Raw genomic sequence first — 18,451 nt, 5'->3', positions numbered from 1 at the left:
GGGGGCAGGACAAACTGCCTCCCCCATCTGCTATGTACTGGGGCCCTGGTCACCCAGTAGGAGGACAAAGCCCTGCGCTGGCCTGTGGCGTCTCCCAAGGTGAGGAGAGAGAGGAGGGGCAGCACAGCAGCCTCCGTCTGCAGCCAGCTGGGCCCCCCAATGCCCAGAGCTCTCAGATGAAGGGGGGGGTGCAGATGTGGCGGGCAGCTTCCCGCGTGGTCAGAGTCAAGCCATACATGGCCAGGTGAAGTCTCGCCTCTCTCCCGTTCGCCGAGTGCCCACTGGGGAGGCTGCGGGCCCTAACCTGGGGCTCAGAACCTGCCCCGACGAACGGGCTCCAGTGAGACAGGATGCCACCCCGCGGCCCAGAGGGAGCACAAGCGGGCCGCGCAGACCCGGTCGGGGGAGAGCAGTTCACAGAGCAGGGCGGTCAGAAAGGGTCTTTATTGTAGGGAGGGTGGGAGGAGACAGGGTTGAGACACCGGGACGGGCATCCAGATGGAGCCACTGTGGGTGGCAGGACACAGGAGGACTATCCGGGGGACAGGCACGCGGCGTGCTGCAGAGCCCTCCCGGGGACCCCGGGCCGGGCGGCTCAGGCGTGCAGGAAGCGGTTGAAGGCGTTGTAGGCCGACTCCAGGTCGAAGAGCATCTGGCGCACCTGGGAATCGTCCAGCTCGTCGGAGGCCGACATGCCGCTCAGGGTCTGCAGCCTGGGGGAGCACAGCGCTGAGGGCATGCAGGGGAGGGCCTCACGGTCCCCTACAGAGGACAGGGGTCAGGGGTCAGGGCAGGGCTCCTCACCACTGGCTCACAGTCTGGCGGCCCTCGAAGTCCGGGGGCAGGTGGCTCATGCGATGCATGGTCTCCATCAGCTCCCGCAGGTCAGGCTGGATCTGTGGACGGGACGGCGGGCTTCCTGCACCGGGAGCCCTCCCCTCCCCACCGCCATGCCACCCCTCTGTCCCCCGGTCCCCGCCGGGGGCCCCACCTCGTCCATGGCACGGATCTCCAGGCGCAGCTTGTCCATCACTGTGATGAAGAGCTGGGGACGGGTGCGGGGGTGAGCCTGGGGCCGAGGGTGGGGGCCGTCTGCAGGCCCAGGCCGGCCCCCACCTAGCCCGTCTCGGGCCTCGAGAAGCCCCTGGCTCCCTCCTCAACGCTCTGGTTACTTGGGTCCCTGCTGCACCCGTTCCCACAGCCTGTGAGGTCCTCCACGTGCCACCTGGCCCACCTGCTGCTGTCCGTGGCCCCGCTTTGGCTGTGCCCCCCAGGGCAGTGGGTGCATGGGAGCCCTGGCTGGGCTGACCCTGGGTGCGTCCAGGGAGGAAGACCTCCCCACCCCTTTTGTTCCGGGCTGTGGAGAGCCCTGCCCGATGGGTGTGAGCGCTGTGCAGCTCTAGGAGCCCTGGGCTTCCGTGGCCACGTGTGGCCGCAGCGGGCGGCAGGGGCCCTCCTGACCACCCCAGCCCCCGCAGGCCCCGAGGCCGCACCGAGACCACATCCGCGATGCAGCGGTTCAAGTTGCCCTTGTCGTCCTTAATGGTGATGGGCCGGTCCTCCCGGATCCTCTCCATGGCGAGCGGGCAGTCCAGCTGTGGGGCAGAGCTGCCGTGGGCACTGGGGCTCCCAGGCCCGGCACCCTCCCAACAGCTCCCCTCCCGACCCCCTGCTCCCTCGACCTGCTCACTCACACGGAACTTGCGGCAGAATTCATCAATGGAGCTGATTTCTGCGCCCTGAACCTGCCGGAAGGCGGCTTTGTACTGGACCAAGAGCCGGGAACACGCGGCGGTGTATCTAGGGAGAGGGCCAGGCTGCTGCCCTCAGCACCAGGCCGGCCCAGCCCGGCAGCCCTGCTCACCCTCGGCCCATCCAGACACAGGACAGCTCTCCCGGAGGGCTGAGTGGCAGAGCAGAGACGGGCCACCGAAGGCTGCAGCGTCCCGAGGGACCTAGACAAGCGCGCTGGAGAGGAGGAAGCAGAAAGGAGCGGGCGGCCCCCGCACGGCCCCCACACTGAAGTGAAACCGCATGAACCCCCAGCCCCGGCCTCAGTGCCCTGTTCTTGCTTCCCACTGAGCACCCGGGCCCCGGGCAGAACACGCCTCCCACAACCGGTGCTCAGGACCAGCGCAGGGACAGAGGCTCACTCGTTGGGGGTGACGCAGTCCTTGATGTACGCCTTCTCCAGGGCCTGCACGGTCTTCACTACGGCGAACAGCTCGGCCATGTTGTCGTACCTGAGGGCAGCGTGTCCATCAGGCCGTAGCTGCAAAGCCCCTGGCGCCCGCCGTTGCCAGGGTGAGGCTGTACTTGGGCACACCTGGCAGAGGCTCCCTGGGGACTTTCTGCAGCCTGACCCCATGTCCTCCTGACCTCAGTGCGGGGGTGGTTTGGAGGCTACGGGACATGATGTGCATGGGGTGGGGGCTGGACTCACTTCTCCCGCTCCCGGGCATTCTTGTACAGCTTCACTTCCTGTCGGCGAGAGGAGGCAGTGTGTCGGCAGGACCGCGTGGCCGCAGGCCACAGCTCACACAGGCTCTGCTCTTGGCCGCTGCTGGCCAGGCGGGCGTCCGCGGCTCACCTCGTAGAGCTCCGGCTTGTTTCCAGGCGCTGCAACAGAGCAGAGAGTAGGCTGACCGCCACGGCGACGCCAGGGGGCTGGTGCACTGGCCCCGGCCCCGACCCCATTCCAGCGGCCCACACAAGGGCTCACCCCATGAAAGGTCCCGAGGAGCCCAGAGGGAACCGAGGGTGGGACTCTAATTTCCGCACGCCCCGTCTGTGGGCAGGGAGCTCCGAGCAGAAGACGATCCACTGAGGTCAGGAGGCCACACGTCGGGCCTGCCCACCCCCCCCCACGCCCCCCTGCGCCTCAGCGACCTCCCGCTGAAGCGAAGGGACCACACCTTGCTTATGGTATAGTGAAAGGACACATATGACATCTGTCACATGCTTTGTGACCTTTCCCCTGGCTTGACTCCAGGATGCCCCCCCCACCACCCCGAGGTTCCTAGTGCAGTGAAGTCATTATCTCTGCTCCCAGCTGGCATCGCCTGGAGGTCTCCTCTGGCACCCCTGGGGATGAACGGCACCAGAGCCCGGCCGCCCACTGAGGCTGCGCGGGGGAGACACTTATAGACCTCCCCACGACCCCTGGCCTCTGCAGCAGGGGTGAAAGCTTGGCCCTTTGGGTCCCTGGGCTCACCCCGGGCCCCACTCACCTCCGATGCCCGGAGTGGCTGGGATCCCATGAAACATCCTGCAGGCTCCGGTGGCCACAGCAAAGACCTAAGGAGTACAGCCAGCGCCAACTTGAAGGTGACCTCGGACACTCCCGGACCTCACGAAGACTCTCCCAGCCCACAGCAGTCAGATGAGAAACACGGGCCACAGGAAACTGAGAGTCCCAGGAAGAACTGCTTTTTTGCTCTTTGTCTCGCTCTTCCCTTGCTAGGCTCTGCACCCCCCTTTGCACATGCCTTACAGTGCAAATAACATCTGTCCTCACTGGTCAAGGTCAAGGAGTTAATGATTTCTTTGTGGTCTCCCAGCATAGTAGGTAACTTCCCAGGAGTGACTGGGTGAGGCTGTCCTGTGCCTGTTCCATCCACAGACTCCAGACGCCGTGACGCCAAGACCCCCTGGTCCGGGGACTAATTGATTTATGGAGAACACCTGGACACTTACCTTTGTTCTAGGCGGTTCCTGGATACCTGAGAGGAGATAAACAGCAGACCCCAGTCCTCAGTAAAACTTCAGACACAAGCACAGAGACTCACTCTTCTCGCCTGTCTGAGTTTCCCAGAGGCTCCGTACGGCCTCTCACTTACACACTCGGTAAACTGCTCTCACTTCCTCCTGCCTCATGTCTGGTTCTGCGCCCTGTGTGAAGGCAAGGACCCTTTAGGCGAGTCCTGCAGGACCCCTCTGGGCCCTCAGACCTGGCTGGCCTACATCATAGTGATGAACACACAGGGCACTACCCACGGTGGTGGGAACACGGGCTCTGCCTGAGACTGTCAGGACAAAGCGGGCGCAAAAGCGCATCTCAGGACAGCAGGGCAGTGGCGGCAAGGGGTCAGGGCTCCCTGACCACTACTGGGAGCCAGGAGAAAGATGAGAAGGCGGCAGCTACCAGAAGACCTGGGGAGGAGCCCTTGGGCAGAGAGAACAGCACACGTAACTCGTAACTCAAGGCCTTTACAGAGAAACAGGTAGAGGAGCAGACCCGTGGGGAAGACGGAGAGACGGGATGAGAGCCCACAGCCCCACAGGTCAAGAGCGGGCGTGTGAGGTTCACACCAACAGGGCAGAAGCTACGGATGGCCTGAAGTCAAGCTCTTGAGGCTCCCAGCCAGGCAGTGGGCCGAGAAAGAGAAGGCAGGAGGCCCCTGGGAGGGTCCTGCCCGCTCAGGAAGCTGATGCAGGGGCTGGAGCCAGTTTGACACGCGCTGGACTCACGAACCCACCGCCCACTGAAGTATCTGAAAGGGGACGTTAGTTAAAAAGGAATCAAGAGCGGGACGCCTGGGTGGCTCAGTTGGTTAAGCAGCTGCCTTCGGCTCAGGTCATGGTCCCAGGGTCCTGGGATCGAGTCCCGCATCGGGCTCCTTGCTCAGCTGGGAGCCTGCTTCCCCCTCTGCCTCTGCCTGCCATTCTGTCTGCCTGTGCTCGCTCGCTCTCCCTCTCTCTCTCTGATAAATAAATAAAATCTTAAAAAAAAAAAAAAAAAAAGGAATCAAGAGCGATACCCCTGTGCCTGGCCCGACCACCATAGGGTGCCCCTACTGCCCACTCCCAGGGAGCTGGAGAAGCGGGAAGAGGAAGCGGCCGCAGCAAAGCGCCCGCCGGGGTGGGTGTGTGCAGGCAGCCGAAGTCGGCGGAGAGGCCCAGGCCAGCCGGGCTGACCCGGGACCCTGGGGCTGGGCGGGTCACAGGCGGGGCGACCAACAGGGAACGGAGAGAGCGTGGCGCCCCGCGGTGGCCGGAAACGGAGGCTGGGAGGGGGCGGTGCGGTGCAGCCAAGGAGCGCGCGTGCGAGGCAGGGTGTCGTCTGGGAACGCGGATGAGGGGCAACAGCCCCCTGGGCGGCGGCAGGGACTGTCCAGCCGTCGTCCGGGAACTCGGGAGGACCGGGCCGCCAAGAGCGGGGGCGCGCAGCGAGTTCCACGGGGGACTCCACTCGGGCGCGGAAACCGTGCGGCCCGCGGGCCCGAGAAGCGAGTTTCCCCACGATGCCCACGCCTGGTCGCGATCCACCGCCTGGCGGCTCCCGGGTCCGCGCGAGCGAGGAGGCGCCCCGAGCGCGGCGCACCCCGGGAGCCCGGCCTGGGACCGGGACGCGGGAGTCACCCCGGATGGCTGCGGACGGGCCCTCCGCGGCATGACGGCGCCCGCGACCCTTTCCCCGCCCCACGCCCCCCACCAGCCCGGTACCTGGGCCGACTCGGCCGGTCGGGGACACGGCGCCGCGGTGCGCGCCCCGGATCGACCGCTCGGCGCTCCCTTGTACGTCTGCGCCTGCGCACGCACGGCCCGCCGCCCCCACCCAGCCCCGGCAATCTGCGCTCGATCCCCAAGGTCTGCGTCTGAGCGCGCCTCTCCCCCAATCGACGATCGCCCGACGAGCGCGCATGCGCGCGTCCCAACCGGCTGGGCCCCGCCCATGCCCGACGAGCGCGCATGCGCGCGTTCCAACCGGCTGGGCCCCGCCCCCTGCGGGAAGAGGCTCGGGCAGGGGAAGGCGTGGGCTTCGTGGCGCCGCCGCCTCCAAGTGACCGGAGCTGCCCTCCCGTCCCTGCCGCAAAACGAACCCCGCCTTCCGCCTCCCACCCGTCTTTCAGGCAGCAACAGGGGCGGCAGCAGAGTCCGTTTATTTGAGGCGTTGGGGGAGGGGGCCAGGCAGCGCCCCCGGGGTCACAGGCGCCTGAAAAAGAGCTTGGACCCTCGGTCCAGTGTGCACGCGCCGGGGCCCGGCCGGCCGGGCAGCAGCTGGCGCAGGGCGGCCCGGTCGTCGGGGGAGAGGCGGCGGCTGCACAGCTCCAGCTCCTGCACCCGTGCGGTGATCTCGCGCCAGAGGCCCAGGCTCAGGGGGCCCTGGACAGCACAGCCTGCAGAGGGGAGGCAGGAGCGGGGTCTCAGGGAGCTGGAAGCCTCTGCGACTGCCGCGCCTGTGTTCTCTTCTCTGTACCCGGGCGGCCCCCCGGAAAAAACGCACTTCCTCTGAGGCCAGGAGGGCCACAGCACAGTGCGTGGGCAGAAGCCCAGGCGAGGCCCAGAAACACTCTAGGAAGGGGTTCGTGGGCCCTTGTCGGAGCCAGGGGTCGCGCAGGGCGGTCCCTGGCTCAAACACACAGGCAGTCACATGCATGCCACTTTCTAGGACAATGCCTGGATTTCCGTCCATAAATGGGCACAACAGCGGTGCCTGTGGGTCTCCAGAGGCCACTGAGCTGTCAAGGTCTAAGCTCCAGGGAGCCCAGAGTGCCCAGTGGGCTCAGGACCCTAGGGAGCTAGGGGAGAGGATGGGTCCAGATGCTGGTGTGCAGGGAGCAGCCCCTCAGCCGTGAGCAGTGGGGGGTGAGGAGCAGGAAGAAGCCAGGGGTTGCCTGTGTGGATACCCACTCCCGGTCCCTGTCCTCCTGGAGGGCAAAGCCTAGACTCTCTCGCCCCAGGCCCTAGCTGGATGTGCAGGCTACCAGGAAGGCCGTTCACCAAACAAGCATCCCCTGGCATCATCTTCAAGCCAGCACGGTAGGGCACTGTGCCTGGGCGTGGCCAGAATGAGAACAAGCTAAGACACCACAGGCTGGGAAAGTCAGGGTCCCAGCAGCCCCTGCCAGGAAGTGGGAAGGTCCCTCGGTGGCAAGGTTTTGCCATCCTGACCTAGAGCTCCTTCCTCTTGCCAAGGTAGTGAGGAAATCCTCTTGGAAGGGGATCCAGCCCTCCAGCCACCATGGTCTCTTGAGGGTCAGGCTGAGCAGGTTAAAACCAGAGATCCCATGTTCCTCCTGCCTCACTGTTTTAGGAGCTGGGCTCACACCCACTTTGAGTCACATGGGTCACTGTCCCCCACTGTGTCAATCTCAGGGGACCCAGTCCCCCCCTTGCCATCTGGCTGGTGGCAATAACAGCCCATTTAGAGGAGGCACCTGGACCTTAGGTAGGTTCCCAAGCTCACCTGACAGGCCAAGGAAGCTGAGGCCTTGGGGCCGCATCTGGAGTGCAGACAGGAGCTCCTCCAGACCCACACAGCTGACGTCAGGGTTGGCAGACAGGTCCAGTGACACGAGTGAGGGGCAACAAGGAAGGCACCTGCAGTGACGGGAGGGAGGGGGCCCCCAGTGCCGGAGAAAGCTGCCCCAGACAAATCGCAGCCCTGGGAGCCACAGGCCAGGCCCCACAGGCGCAAGTACTTCTCCCACGCTAGCTGCACAATGCCAAGGCCCAGGCCTGGGAAGGCCTGTCTGGCTCGAGGGCCCAGCACTCCCGGGAGCCAGTTGAAGCTGGAGGGTCAGGAGTTGCCCTTGTGTGGGTTGTTGCACAAAGGGTGATGGGAAGGCTCTCGGAGCCTCAGGGGCGTGACAAGAACAGGAGGCAGGGCTGAAGCGGGAAGGAGCTGGGTCCTGGGACACATTTGGGGGAGAGCTGGTGCCCTTTCCTTGCCCGACCCAGCTCCCCCCCGGGTTTGGGCTTGAGATCAGACCCTATTACCTGCTCAGGTCTCTCACTGCCTTGTCGCCCAGATGGTTTGCAGACAGGCTCAGGTGAGCTAGAGTGCAGCCTTCCTAGACAGAGCAGAGATCCGAGGGGGGCTGGGGTGAGTGGGGTGCCTGCCCTCCCTGTTTCCCAGTAGAGGCCCCACATGCAGGTCAGATAGCTTCCTTCATCCTTGGGAACAAGGGGGCAAAGTCTGCCTGACTGCCCGTGCATCAGAGGGGGCCCTCCAATTTACAGATCACAAGGACACACCTCCCCTTCCAGGGGTAAGCCACACTTGCCCGTGAAAATCACGGGCACCAGACCCACAGGGAGGAGCCAGGGAAGAGAGCCCTGGGAGGCCTGGCAAGACGTTGGGACCTGCCTGGGGCAAGGAGGCTGCCCTGGGTCCCGGGCACCCTCGCTGGCCAGGAATTCAAAGCCTGAGGCAGGCAGCTAGCTCTCCAGACAGGTTCTCAAACAGATTTTCCTTCTGAAGGCACCACCCCCTTCCCAGGCCACTCCCACCCCTGCCTGGTATCTGCTGTGGGACCGCAGGCTGGATGGCCCAGGGCTATCTGCTTCAGCCAACCCCCTCAACCAGACATACTTTGGCCAGGTATCCGACCACCGGCTCCACGAGGTCCGAGTCACTCTTGCCGGCTGCCACAGAGCTCAGCTCCAGGCGCTGGAGGGTACGGGCAGGCAGGTTCTGCAGGGCGTGAGCCAGGGCGTCGGGACCCAGGATGTTGTAGGACAGAGACAGTGTCTTCAGGTGCTTGGCATCTGCACAGGGGACCAGAACCTGTCAGCCACACATGACGGCCACCCCAGCTCAGCTGCAGTCCCGGGCCCCACGCCCTCACGACCCCCAGATGAAACTATCATCCCTGAGATTTCAGTGCGCGCGGAACTGGAGGAACTTCTGTCCAGGGTGTCCCAGGCAAGGAGAGACGGGGCCATTCCTCAGCCCATCTTCTCCCCGACATCCCTGGGCCACCTGCCTCCCCATACCTGAGACAAGAGGGGCAACCCAAGACAGGCCCTGGGCCTGGAGGTCTGTGCACCATCGGACGGGGGCTGGGAACGCCATCTGCTGCCCAACCCCACGTCTCCTCTGCTGTTGTGCTCATGTTCCTGAGCCCTACCTCCTGGCCCATCACCTCTGCAGAAAGGCCCCTAGAGGACTACCAGTTCCCAGTTTCTCTGTACTGGGACTGGGGTTCTCTGCAGCCTCAGTGTGTCTACAAGAACACTCAGGGCTGGCGAGAACAGCAGGACTACGACGGTGGCCCATGGCATGTCCTAGGGGAATGCCCGAGCCCAGGCAGGCCCAGCACGTCTAGCGATGTGCTCCTAGACAGCAGGGCCTCTGGCTCAAGGCCCTCTGTGCCCCTGGACGTGCCCTTCTGATGACAACCGGAACCCTGGGACGCGGACGAGCCCGTCAGCTTACCTTGGAAGGCACTACCTAGGGCTGCCTGGTGGCTCAGGAAGAAGCTGGGGCCGAAGCCACAGGCCTGGAGATGCAAGGTACTGAGAGAGGGGCAGCCCTGCAGGATGGACGCCAGGGCCCAGCCACAGCCGTCCCCGAGGGGGTTCATGCTTAAGTCCAGCTCCTGCAAGTTCTGTGGAAGACACAGGCCCCTCTGGAGGATCTGGTCTCCTTGGCGTCCCCGAGCAGGCCAGCGGCTCTCTCCCAAGTGCACCTTTCCAACCGATGATAGGCCAAATGCCAGCCCTAGTACCCGCTGCTCCCCACGCCTCTACCTGCAAGGTGGTCTTCCCCTGGAGGCCTGCGGCAAGCTGGCGCAGGCCTTCGGATCCCAGGTGATTGGAGGACAGATCCAGGAGCATCAGGCTGGGCATGGTGCCCAGGGCGGCCAGCAGCTCGGCGGCACATCCATCCCCCAGCCGGTTCCCTGCCAGGTGCAGCTCCCGGAGCGCTGCGTGAAGCTTGAGGGCCCGCAGCAGCGGGGTGAGCTGGGTCTGACGCAGGGCCAGGGAGCCCACGCTGAACGAGGGGCCGGAGCCCTGGCGGTCCATGGCCTGCAGCACCTGTGGGTGCTCCTCTGGGCGGGGAGGGAGGGGGTGTCACCAGCGCCAGAATCTACTGCTCTGCCCTGGGAGTCCTGGGGACCCCATCAAACATCCCTCTGACTTGTGAGCCCGCGGACACCCACCAAAGGGACCACAGAGGCCACTCCCACATGCCCGGAGACCCAGCATTGCAGGAGACCCAATGCGTGGCCGGTGGGTGCCACTGACCCCTCTCTGCATTCTCACGCCCTCCTGGGCAGGGCCCTAACCTCTGCCAGGCACCCCCACATCTCACAGCGCCCAAGCCAGGTGGGTCTAGCCTCCGGTGGCTCTGGTGACTCCACCGTGCACTGCCGGCAGGACCGACCTTCCTCCACCTGCCACCCACAGTGTGGGCACTGCGTAGAGGAGGAGGGAGTATGCCTCGCTGGCTAGCCATCTGGGGCTCTGGATGGTAGGCCCCAGACCTGAGAGGGCGCAGGGATGCGCCCATCCGCCCAGGCCACCTCGAGCTCTCTTGGGCCCTTACCTTGTTCCAGGCTCCGGCAGGCCCTGCGGTAGCGGTCAGTCAGTGGGGGGAGGTCCCACGAAGTGACTTCTGCCAACACCTGCAGAGCACTAGCAGTAAGCAGCCAGAGGGGCCCCTGGGGCCGGGGCACGCTCCGCGTGGGGCCCAGGCCCCGACTGCTCACCTCCTCGTTGCTCTGCAGCACATCAGGTATGGGGTCCTGCGGGGCCAGCAAGGCTCCCTCCTTTCGCAAGACGAGCCTTGGCAGCAGCCCACAGGCCTGGCAGTAGCGCTGGGCAGCCTGCTCGGTTAGCCAGGCCACAGAGTGGGTCTCCCCGCTGCTGGCACAGAGGGAAAGCAGAGCTGGCTGGGACACTGGGCACACTGAAGAAGGCCCCCACAGTCCTGCCGTCCCCGCTCTGGGTCTATGGTTCCTTCATCAGTGTCCGCCCTCCTCCTGGCCCTGCTCGGACGTGCCCGCGCCCCCAGCAGCCTGACACACTTCCAGGCTTTCCCTAGGGGCCACAGGGCTTGAGACAACCGCTCTAGGGCCCTGCCTGTGCATCTTCAAGTCCCCCTGGCCCTGGTCTGCCACCTCTCCCCAGCCACAGCAGCGGTGACACACCCAGTCTGAGAGGGCCCTCGCGGCCCCCGCCATCCGATATGCAAACACAAGGCTTCTCCCAGGGGCACAAGGGGAACAGGGACTTGGAGGGCAGGTACTGCTCACCCATGTGGGACGGGAATGAGGAAGAGACTGTCCTGCACGCGCACTCGCACGCGGATGGGAGGGGGCAAAGATGGACCCTGGTGGGTGGGGACAAGGGGCGGCAACAGGCTGAGTCAGAAAACAGTCACCATCCTCACCGCCCACACTTCCGCCTGAGGTGTGCACCCACCGGAGGCTGGCCTGCCGCTGGGCTGTCCCCACTGGGCCCTGAGGTCCTGGAGAGGTCAGGGCTCCGTGGAGGCTCTGCTGCTGGGCTGCCGTCTCCCCCCGCCCCGCCCAGTGCATTCCAGCTCCTGAGACGGGGCAGCCGGCTCTGCCTGGCCCGGGCCCGGAGCCCGTCGGGGCTCTTACTGCGGCCTGAGCCCGAGCCACGGGGCCTGGGGCTGTTCCCACTGCCCTGGGGGTGGGGCCGAGAGCCATCCTGGCGGCTGCGGGTCAACGGGGAGTCGTCCTCCAGCCAGTCCCCGGCCAGACACTCCTCCTCGGGCATGAGCGCCGCCCGGGGCGTGGTGGGCTCCCCTGGGCCCCGCAGTAGGCTGGGCCCAGGGCGGCAGATCTGGGCACCAGCCACACCTCGGATGGCTGCCCGGGCAGCACTTGCTGCCACTGCCTCGCTGCCGCAGAGGTAGCCAGGCACCCTGGCTTTGGCCTGCTGTATGGGCACACGATGCCGGGGCCTCTTGTGGACGGGCCGGCAGGGGCCCGGGGAGTCCTCGCCCTCCGAGCTGCTGCTGCTGGCCAGCTTGGGCCTGTTCCTCCGAGGCCTGGCCACAGCTGGAACTGTGTGCCCTGGGGAAACCCTGGCATGGGCCTGAGAGGGCTCTGAGGGTCCCGGGCTGGGGCTCAAGGGAGGAGAGAGCTCAGGGTCGAACAGATGGTTCCGAGGAGGGGTGTGGGGGGCCGCAGAGCTGTGGGGAGCTGCGGAGAGACAGAACATAGCATGACGCCGTGCCCAATCCTGGCCACCCAGGCTGGAATGTCTGAGAAGCAGGGGCTAGGGGACTCGCAGGCCGGGGATGGGTGTCCCCGGGGGAACAAGAGGCCTCTACTTGCCTTGGCCTGAGGAGGCCACTCGGAGCAGCTGCTCCATGGCAGCGGCCTTCGCTCGGGTCTCGCTGTCCAGATCCTTGCCGTACAGCTTCACCCACTGCTGCAGCGTCTCCCGTGGGCTGTGCCCCTGCATGGCCGCCAGCTGAGTGGGGTTGGCGGGGGCAATGCTCCGCAGCCTGAGCCCGCCCGGACCACAGCCCCCCGCAGCCGGAGCCCGCCCGGACCACAGACCCCCCGCTACAGCCTGAGCCCGCCCGGACCACAGCCCCCCGCAGCCTGAGCCCGCCCGGAGCACAGCCCCCCGCAGCCGGAGCCCGCCCGGACCACAGCCCCCCGCAGCCGGAGCCCACCCGGACCACAGACCCCCCACTACAGTCTGAGCCCGCCCGGACCACAGCCCCCCACAGCCTGAGCCCGCCCGGACCACAGACCCCCCGCTACAGTCTGAGCCCGCCCGGACCACAGCCCCCCGCAGCCTGAGCCCGCCCGGCCCGCGCTCCCCTCCACTCACCTTTGTGGTTCGGAGCGTGACAGACGCTCCCCGTTCGACGAGGAGTTGAGCCACCTCAAAGTGACCGCAGTGGAGGGCATCATGAAGGGGAGTGATGCCCTCACAGCCCGGGCCGCCCGGGTCATCAAGCCGAGCCCCGTGGTCCAGCAGGAAGCGCACGATGTCTGTGGGCCAGGGGACACGAGCTAGCTCCCAGTCCTGGTCGGCCCCCTCCCTAGGACGTCCTGGCCCCGTACTCACCCACGTGCCCATAGTTGCAGGCCTCGTGCAGGGGCGTCCAGCCACAGTAGTCCCGAGGGTTCAGAGGGTGGCCCTGTGAACGAGGATGAGAAGTCCAGCCTTGCCGCAGGGCCCTGAGGCTCCAGGAGGGCCAGGCCTGGGTCTGGGTCTCAGAGCCCAGAACGGGCCCCACGCCAGCCCTGGCCCAGATCCCAGCAGAGAGAGCTGGTCTGCATAGAAGACACAGCATCTCAGGGAGGCCTCTGTAGGGGCTTGTGCAGGGCTGGCGCTCCCTCCAGCCCCCCTGCCCTATGCCACCCCCTTTGCGGGGAGGGGGGACTCTATACCCCAGGGCAGAGTCCCCGCTATGGCCCACAGGGGACGTAGGAGACGGCAGGCCGACCTGTCTTACGAGGTCCCGGACACGGCCCAGACGGCCCTCGATGCAAGCGCGGTGCAGCAAGGTCTCCCCAACGTCATTGCGCCGGTTCCACTGCGGGCCGTGGTGCCAGGACAAGGAGCAGAGGTGTGAGGGGACCGGGCGGCCCTGGCAAGCACGGGGGACCCCACGCCACCCCCACACCATCCTCACCTTGTTCACCCTCGGCGGGCCCAAACAGCCCTGCAACTCCTCATCCTCCTCCAGCCGCTGGGCCTCGCTCTCGGCCTCCCCCTCTGGAACAGAGCCAAGACCACTCCAGGTAAGCCAAGCCCCAGAGCCCTCTGCCCTTCCGGGCCTGGAGGATGATGGAGGTCCGGTGCCCACAGCCACCCCACTGCCAGCCCTGCCTGTGGCTGTGCCCACCCACCACCCTCCTGCCCACAGGGATGCTCCTGTCCACCACGTGCTGACCTCTCACCCCGCGCTCAGACCCTGCTCTGGGTCGTCCCAGCCCACATGCCTGTCCCCGTCCTGGGAAGCAGCTTTGTCAGCTGAAGTCAGGTTCACGTTAGGAACAGCGTGTCGCGTGAGCCCAGGTGCCTTCCGCCTGTCCATACCCAGCCTTCCCCCCGTACCTGCCTCCAGCTCACACCGCCTGACCCCTCTCCTCCTGTGCCTCTGGTCCTTGTAAGAAGCTTCTTCTCCTTCATGCACTCCTGAGTGGTGTCACTTGAAGCTCCTGCTTTGGTCTCGGACTCCTGTGGCTCCCCACCCCTGCACGGCAGGACACCCAGCCTAACCCGCTTCTAAAGCACGGCACAGCCTTCCCACCACCCTTGGCTTCTCGCGGAGAGGTTCTGGAAGCCACTCAGGTTCAAAACTGAAATGATTCCTCCTGGCCTGAGGGACAGGTCTCCAGCCCCGCCTCTCAGCCAGAAGCCAGGGGCCTGCCTGCACCCACCACCTGGGCTCCCAGCCCCAGCCTGCTCAAGGCCACCCCTCGAAGCCACTTTCCACGGGGCAGCCCACGCCAGCCTGGGCACGGCAGCCCATGTGTTGTCTCCAGCCCCATCTTGCCTGCCCTGTGCCCCCGTCTCATGGTGCCATTTCTCCAGGTCTGACCCTGCATATCCCTCACTCACAGACGCCCACTAGCCTTCCCATCACCTGCTCCTCCAGGAGCCGCTCCAGCCTCTCTGCACACAGCCGTCTTCCGTCTATCAGCGCTGAACACCCCTTCCGCGCGGGGTTGAACCCTCCTGTCCCCAGCCGGTGAGCAGCCCCCACAAGGGCCCCAGCCTAGGGCCCAGCCCGGAGGGCATCAGGGAGGAGGGGCCAGGGTGGCTGGCTCGGCTGCCCCGGGCCTCACCGCTCTCTGAGAGCTCCACGTCACTGAGCTCGGGAGTGGCCTCGTCCTCCTCTTCCTCTTCCTCGTCATCCACCTCCTGCTCTCGGGGCGTGCTCAGCTCCTGCAGGCTGGCTGCGGTGGCCGGGGCCTCCTGGGGCCGCAGCCTCAGCTGCACGGCATGGAGGTGCTGTAAGATCTGCCTCTGAAGGGCAGGGGACACCCGGCTCAGGGCCACAGGGCCACCAGACCCCCGCAGCAGGGGAAGGGGGGTGCAGAGCAAGGGCTGCGGGGACACCGTGCTTGGGGGTCGTCGCTTCGTACCTGGAGCTGGGGCCGCTGGGCCTGCCGGGCGCAGCTGAGAGCCTTCTGGAAGCACGGGGCCAGCTGCTCGTAGGCGTCTCCGGCCTCCTCCCGGGACAGCGCGATGTTTAACCAGGTCTGGGCCTCCTGGAGCAGGAGGAGGAAGGATGAACTTGGTGGCTGCCGCCCACCCCACTGAAGCCCAGCCAGCGCTCCAGCTCCCCACCGCGGCACACACGGAACAGCCCAGGGAAGAGAATGCTTGTCCTGCCCAGCACTCGAGGGTGGCAGTGCTAAGGCAGAGCTGTGGGGGCCGACTCGGAGCCCCCTGCAGCCTGGGCCGGGTGCCATCGCCGCTCACCTCCAGAGCGTCCCCACCGCGCAGGCTCAGCTCCTGCTCATAGTGGGACACGGCCCGGTGGTGGTCCTTCATGTCTCCCAAGGTGGTGGCCAGGGACACGTGGATGACGGCCAGCTCGGGCCCTGGCCGGCCCAGCAGCTCTGCGAGGTGCAGCTACAGAGAGCAAGGGCGAGGCCAGGCCTGCCTGAATCGTGCCAGCCGGGGCCGTCACCACCCTCTTCCTCCCGCCTGGGCAGGGGAGGCACACCTGCTTCTGGTAGGCCTCAGCCGCCTTGGGGAAGTCCCCCGCCTTGGAGAACAGGTCCCCCAGCTGCTCACAGATGTCCATGGCGCCCTGGGGGTCGCTGCCCTCGGCCTCCCGCAGCTGCTGCTGCAGCCGCACCACGGCCAGCACTGCAGGCAAGAGCTCCACATGACGAGGGGCACAGTGTGCCTCTGCCCGAACTGCCCCTTGTCAGCTGTGTGCCCGTCGGGGGGCCATCCACCCTCTCCGTGCCCCCGCTCTCCCCTCAGTAACGGGGGGTGGCAAGAAGACCGCAGCCCATGGGGTCGGGGGGGGGCAGGGAAAGCCTCCACACTGGTGCTGCCAGCTCCCCACCCCTTCTGGGGGACTTCAGGTCCCCGGGCTCACCGTATTTGAGGGTCCGGCAGACTGCCGCCTTCTGCAAAGGCGTCTGGAAGCCCAGCCTGTAGGCTTTCTTCAGGGCTCTCTTGGCAGCCAAAAAATCCCCCAGGTCTTGGAGGATCTGGGAAGGCGAAAGAAGGTGAGACTTGCAGACTCCCCGGAGCCCGAGGTCCTCTGCAGGCTACGCCCAGGGCCGGGCGGGCGGGCACCTGGGAGATGAGCACGCAGCACTCGCTCTCCATCCGTTCCCTCCGCAGGACGCGGGCACACTCTCGGGCCCCCTCCAGGCAGCGCATGGCTTGGGAGTGCTGCCCTCGGCGCCAGTGGACGGCACCCAGGTTGTAGCGGGCGCGGAACAGGTCCTCGAGGAGGTGGTTCTGCCTGCGGGTGGCGACCGGTCTCAGAGCGCCGCAGGGATGGCGCAGAGGGCACCAGACGGTGCCGGGGTGCGGACGCCAAGCCAAGCCTGCTCCCTCCCCAGCACGCGCTGCCGTGCTCTAGGCATGCAGGGGGGCTCCTCGGCTCATGGGAGACAGCACGGGGGTGGGGGGCGCCCTCTCACAAGGCTCCTTCCTCTGGGCACAGGGGACTTACTCGGCGAGGAAGATGCTCTTCCGGAAGTAGGCGTCGCAGGGGGCCGCCTGCTGCAGGCTGTCGAAAGTGAGCCCCAAGTTCAGGTAGAGTCGGGTCCTCATTTCACTCAGTTCTCGCTTGGCCAACGTCCCTGGAAGGTGCCCCCCCATTCGCACATTCAGGGACTCACACCCACGTGGGCTACCAGCTCTGGGGCTGTGCAGCTTCTCCCCCACCAGTCTCCCGGTGTGGGGGGCCAGGGGTCCTGCCACAGACAGGGCACAGGACAGAGCAGAGAGTGCCTAGACCGGAGGCTGTGAGGAGCATGAGCCTTGTGTCTCCTCCGGGAAGCTTTACAGACAGATCTCAGCCTGGCAAAGGGAGGGTCCAGACTGGCAGAACCTGCTGTACGGGGCAGGCTGTGGGGCCCCCTGCAGCTCTGGAGTCAGAGGCGGGGGCAGCTGGGTCCCAGGCCCACTCACCCTGCAGCTTCTCGTCCACAATAGCCAAGCTCTTCTCAAAGGCAGTCTGTGCCTGCAGCAAGGTATCCTGTGACTGGCAATGGTCATAGATGTCCAGGTAGGTGCGGCCAATGGTGGCCCAGGCCCTCTGCACCTCAGTGTGATTGGACAGGGAACGGGCCAGCTCCAAATGGCGATGCTGATGCTACGGCGCAAAGGAATGGCCATTGTGAGCCAACCCCCACCTCGGGCAAATCTCCTCTGTACGCCAAACCCAGGAGGTCTCTACCTTTGCCCAGGAGAGTCCCCCACTCCCCCAAGTCCCCACAGAGCAGACCAAAGCCGGGCTACACATGTCCCATCTCTTCTATGCCAAGGGCTGCCTGTGGGGACGGTGGAGCCACACTCTGCCCAGCCAGTGTCGTGGTGAGGAAGACATGAGTGGGAGTCAGCTAGGCGCTGCAGCCGGACTCCCAGGACCAGAGCAGGCCCTCTGCGGACGGGAACAGCTGAAGTGTTACGTTCGAGAATGGCTGCGGGGAGCCGGCTCCCACGACGCGACCAGCCCCCAGGACCTGCCTACAGCCCCCTGGCGCAGGGCTGTCCGAAGAACAGGCCGTGTCCATGCGTGTCCTCCCCCAGCCAGAGGTCAGACGCTGAAGACTGTGCTTCTCTCCTCACAAAGGGACCGGCAGGAAGTGGGGACTCTGGAGGGCTGGACGTGGTTGCCAGGGGGCTGGGGGTGGGGTGGGGCTGGGGCGTGGGGGTGGGCCCTGGGCCCTGCCCTGCCCCTGCCCACCTTCAGGGCGGCTGAGTAATCCTCCAGCTCGGCCAGTCGCTCCCCGATCTTGCGGTGGGCCACGGCGCAGCCCAGCGGGTCGTCGACGCTCTCCAGGAGCTGGAGCTCATGCTGGTGCTCTCGCAGGGCCTCTGCGTAGCGTCCTGGGCGGGAGGCACGGCAGGCTTCAGCCCCCGCCGGGCAGTCAGCCAGGGGCCGCGCGGGCGAGGCTGTGGCTGGCCCCGGGCTGTCCGCTCCGCAAGGTTCCCGGCCCCCCTCCCCGCCGCCGGTCCCGGTCCCCCCCCCCCAGCTGTCCCGCTCCCGGACCACGGCCCGGGGCGGCCGCGGAGCGCGCACCATGGCTGGCCAGGAGCTCCCCCAGCTGGTGGCAGAGGGCGGCCTCGTCCCGCAGCTGCCCGTTCCTCTGGGCCTTGGCCTTGGCCTTGCTCAGCTCTGCAGAGAGAGGGAGACGGAGCCGGGAGGCTGGGCTGCTCCGCTCGGGCGGGCCGGACCCGCTCCCCGCCCCGCACCCGGCCCGGGACACTCACGGCGAAGCTCGCGCTCCACGCTCATGCTCCGGCAGCCGCGCGCGGGGCTCCGGACTTCCCGCGCTCAGGCCGCGGCCCCGCCCCAGGCCCCGCCCCCGCCGGGGCGGAGCCTCCCGGGAAATGTAGTCCTGCCGCCCGAAGCATCCTGGGAGCTGTGGTCCGGGTGGCGTCCTGATGGGAAGGGCGGTGAGAGAGCGGCGGGAGGATCCGCACCCCCCCCCGACCCCCAGGGCCGCGAGGGAGCTGAGCCGCACCCCACGCTCCACCCCGGCCCCGCAGCCGCCCTTGGCTGGGGTCTCCTGGCGAGTGC

At 66.6% G+C, this 18,451-nt stretch overlaps 2 protein-coding genes across 7 annotated transcripts; both read right to left on the bottom strand.

Annotated features, from left to right (window-relative positions):
- Positions 1 to 425: 425 nt before the first annotated feature.
- Positions 426 to 5,571, bottom strand: VPS28 (VPS28 subunit of ESCRT-I). 3 transcript variants are annotated; one of them, XM_044244747.1, is made up of 11 exons: positions 5,446 to 5,571; positions 3,697 to 3,891; positions 3,231 to 3,297; positions 2,591 to 2,619; positions 2,444 to 2,481; positions 2,154 to 2,243; positions 1,695 to 1,800; positions 1,494 to 1,595; positions 992 to 1,045; positions 805 to 896; positions 426 to 713 (listed from the first exon to the last, which is right to left on the bottom strand). In XM_044244747.1, exons 3-11 carry the CDS (start codon positions 3,265 to 3,267, stop codon positions 596 to 598), a joined length of 666 nt encoding a protein of 221 aa, XP_044100682.1. In that variant the 5' UTR covers positions 3,268 to 3,297; positions 3,697 to 3,891; positions 5,446 to 5,571; the 3' UTR covers positions 426 to 595. The 3 variants fall into 3 exon arrangements, with proteins under 3 accessions (XP_044100682.1, XP_044100681.1, XP_044100683.1); XM_044244746.1 differs by having other exon boundaries at positions 3,697 to 3,722; positions 5,446 to 5,570; XM_044244748.1 differs by lacking the exon at positions 3,697 to 3,891.
- Positions 5,572 to 5,866: 295 nt separating this feature from the next.
- On the bottom strand, positions 5,867 to 18,196 carry TONSL (tonsoku like, DNA repair protein). Of its 4 annotated transcripts, none has more exons than XM_044244741.1 (26): positions 18,142 to 18,196; positions 17,951 to 18,046; positions 17,615 to 17,757; positions 16,837 to 17,020; positions 16,376 to 16,505; positions 15,991 to 16,162; positions 15,788 to 15,902; positions 15,404 to 15,549; positions 15,157 to 15,309; positions 14,817 to 14,942; positions 14,517 to 14,697; positions 13,358 to 13,440; positions 13,169 to 13,258; positions 12,787 to 12,859; positions 12,547 to 12,710; positions 12,039 to 12,177; positions 11,155 to 11,903; positions 10,986 to 11,062; positions 10,440 to 10,596; positions 10,277 to 10,355; positions 9,478 to 9,779; positions 9,164 to 9,335; positions 8,318 to 8,493; positions 7,723 to 7,796; positions 7,190 to 7,323; positions 5,867 to 6,119 (listed from the first exon to the last, which is right to left on the bottom strand). In XM_044244741.1, exons 1-26 carry the CDS (start codon positions 18,164 to 18,166, stop codon positions 5,926 to 5,928), a joined length of 4,134 nt encoding a protein of 1,377 aa, XP_044100676.1. In that variant the 5' UTR covers positions 18,167 to 18,196; the 3' UTR covers positions 5,867 to 5,925. The 4 variants fall into 4 exon arrangements, with proteins under 4 accessions (XP_044100676.1, XP_044100677.1, XP_044100678.1 ...); XM_044244742.1 differs by having other exon boundaries at positions 10,440 to 10,593; XM_044244743.1 differs by having other exon boundaries at positions 12,039 to 12,162.
- Between the last annotated feature and the right edge of the window lie 255 nt (positions 18,197 to 18,451).

The sequence above is a fragment of the Neovison vison genome, chromosome 4 (assembly GCF_020171115.1).
Source record: "Neovison vison isolate M4711 chromosome 4, ASM_NN_V1, whole genome shotgun sequence".
Taxonomy (NCBI): domain Eukaryota; kingdom Metazoa; phylum Chordata; class Mammalia; order Carnivora; family Mustelidae; genus Neogale; species Neogale vison.
The sequence above is the reverse complement of the archived record's forward strand: the minus strand, read 5'-3'. Positions and strand labels throughout refer to the sequence as shown.

Coding starts and splice junctions, on each gene's coding strand:
- VPS28 (XM_044244747.1), bottom strand. CDS start 3,267: ATGTTTCATGGGATCCCAGCCACTCCGGGCATCGGAG. Junction 2,244..2,443: donor AATGCCCGGGAGCGGGAGAA/GTGAGTCCAGCC, acceptor CGCTGCCCTCAG/GTACGACAACATGGCCGAGC. Junction 1,596..1,694: donor AATTCTGCCGCAAGTTCCGT/GTGAGTGAGCAG, acceptor TCTGCCCCACAG/CTGGACTGCCCGCTCGCCAT.
- TONSL (XM_044244741.1), bottom strand. CDS start 18,166: ATGAGCGTGGAGCGCGAGCTTCGCC. Junction 9,336..9,477: donor AGGGGAAGACCACCTTGCAG/GTAGAGGCGTGG, acceptor TGTCTTCCACAG/AACTTGCAGGAGCTGGACTT. Junction 8,494..9,163: donor CCTAGGTAGTGCCTTCCAAG/GTAAGCTGACGG, acceptor TCCCCTGTGCAG/ATGCCAAGCACCTGAAGACA.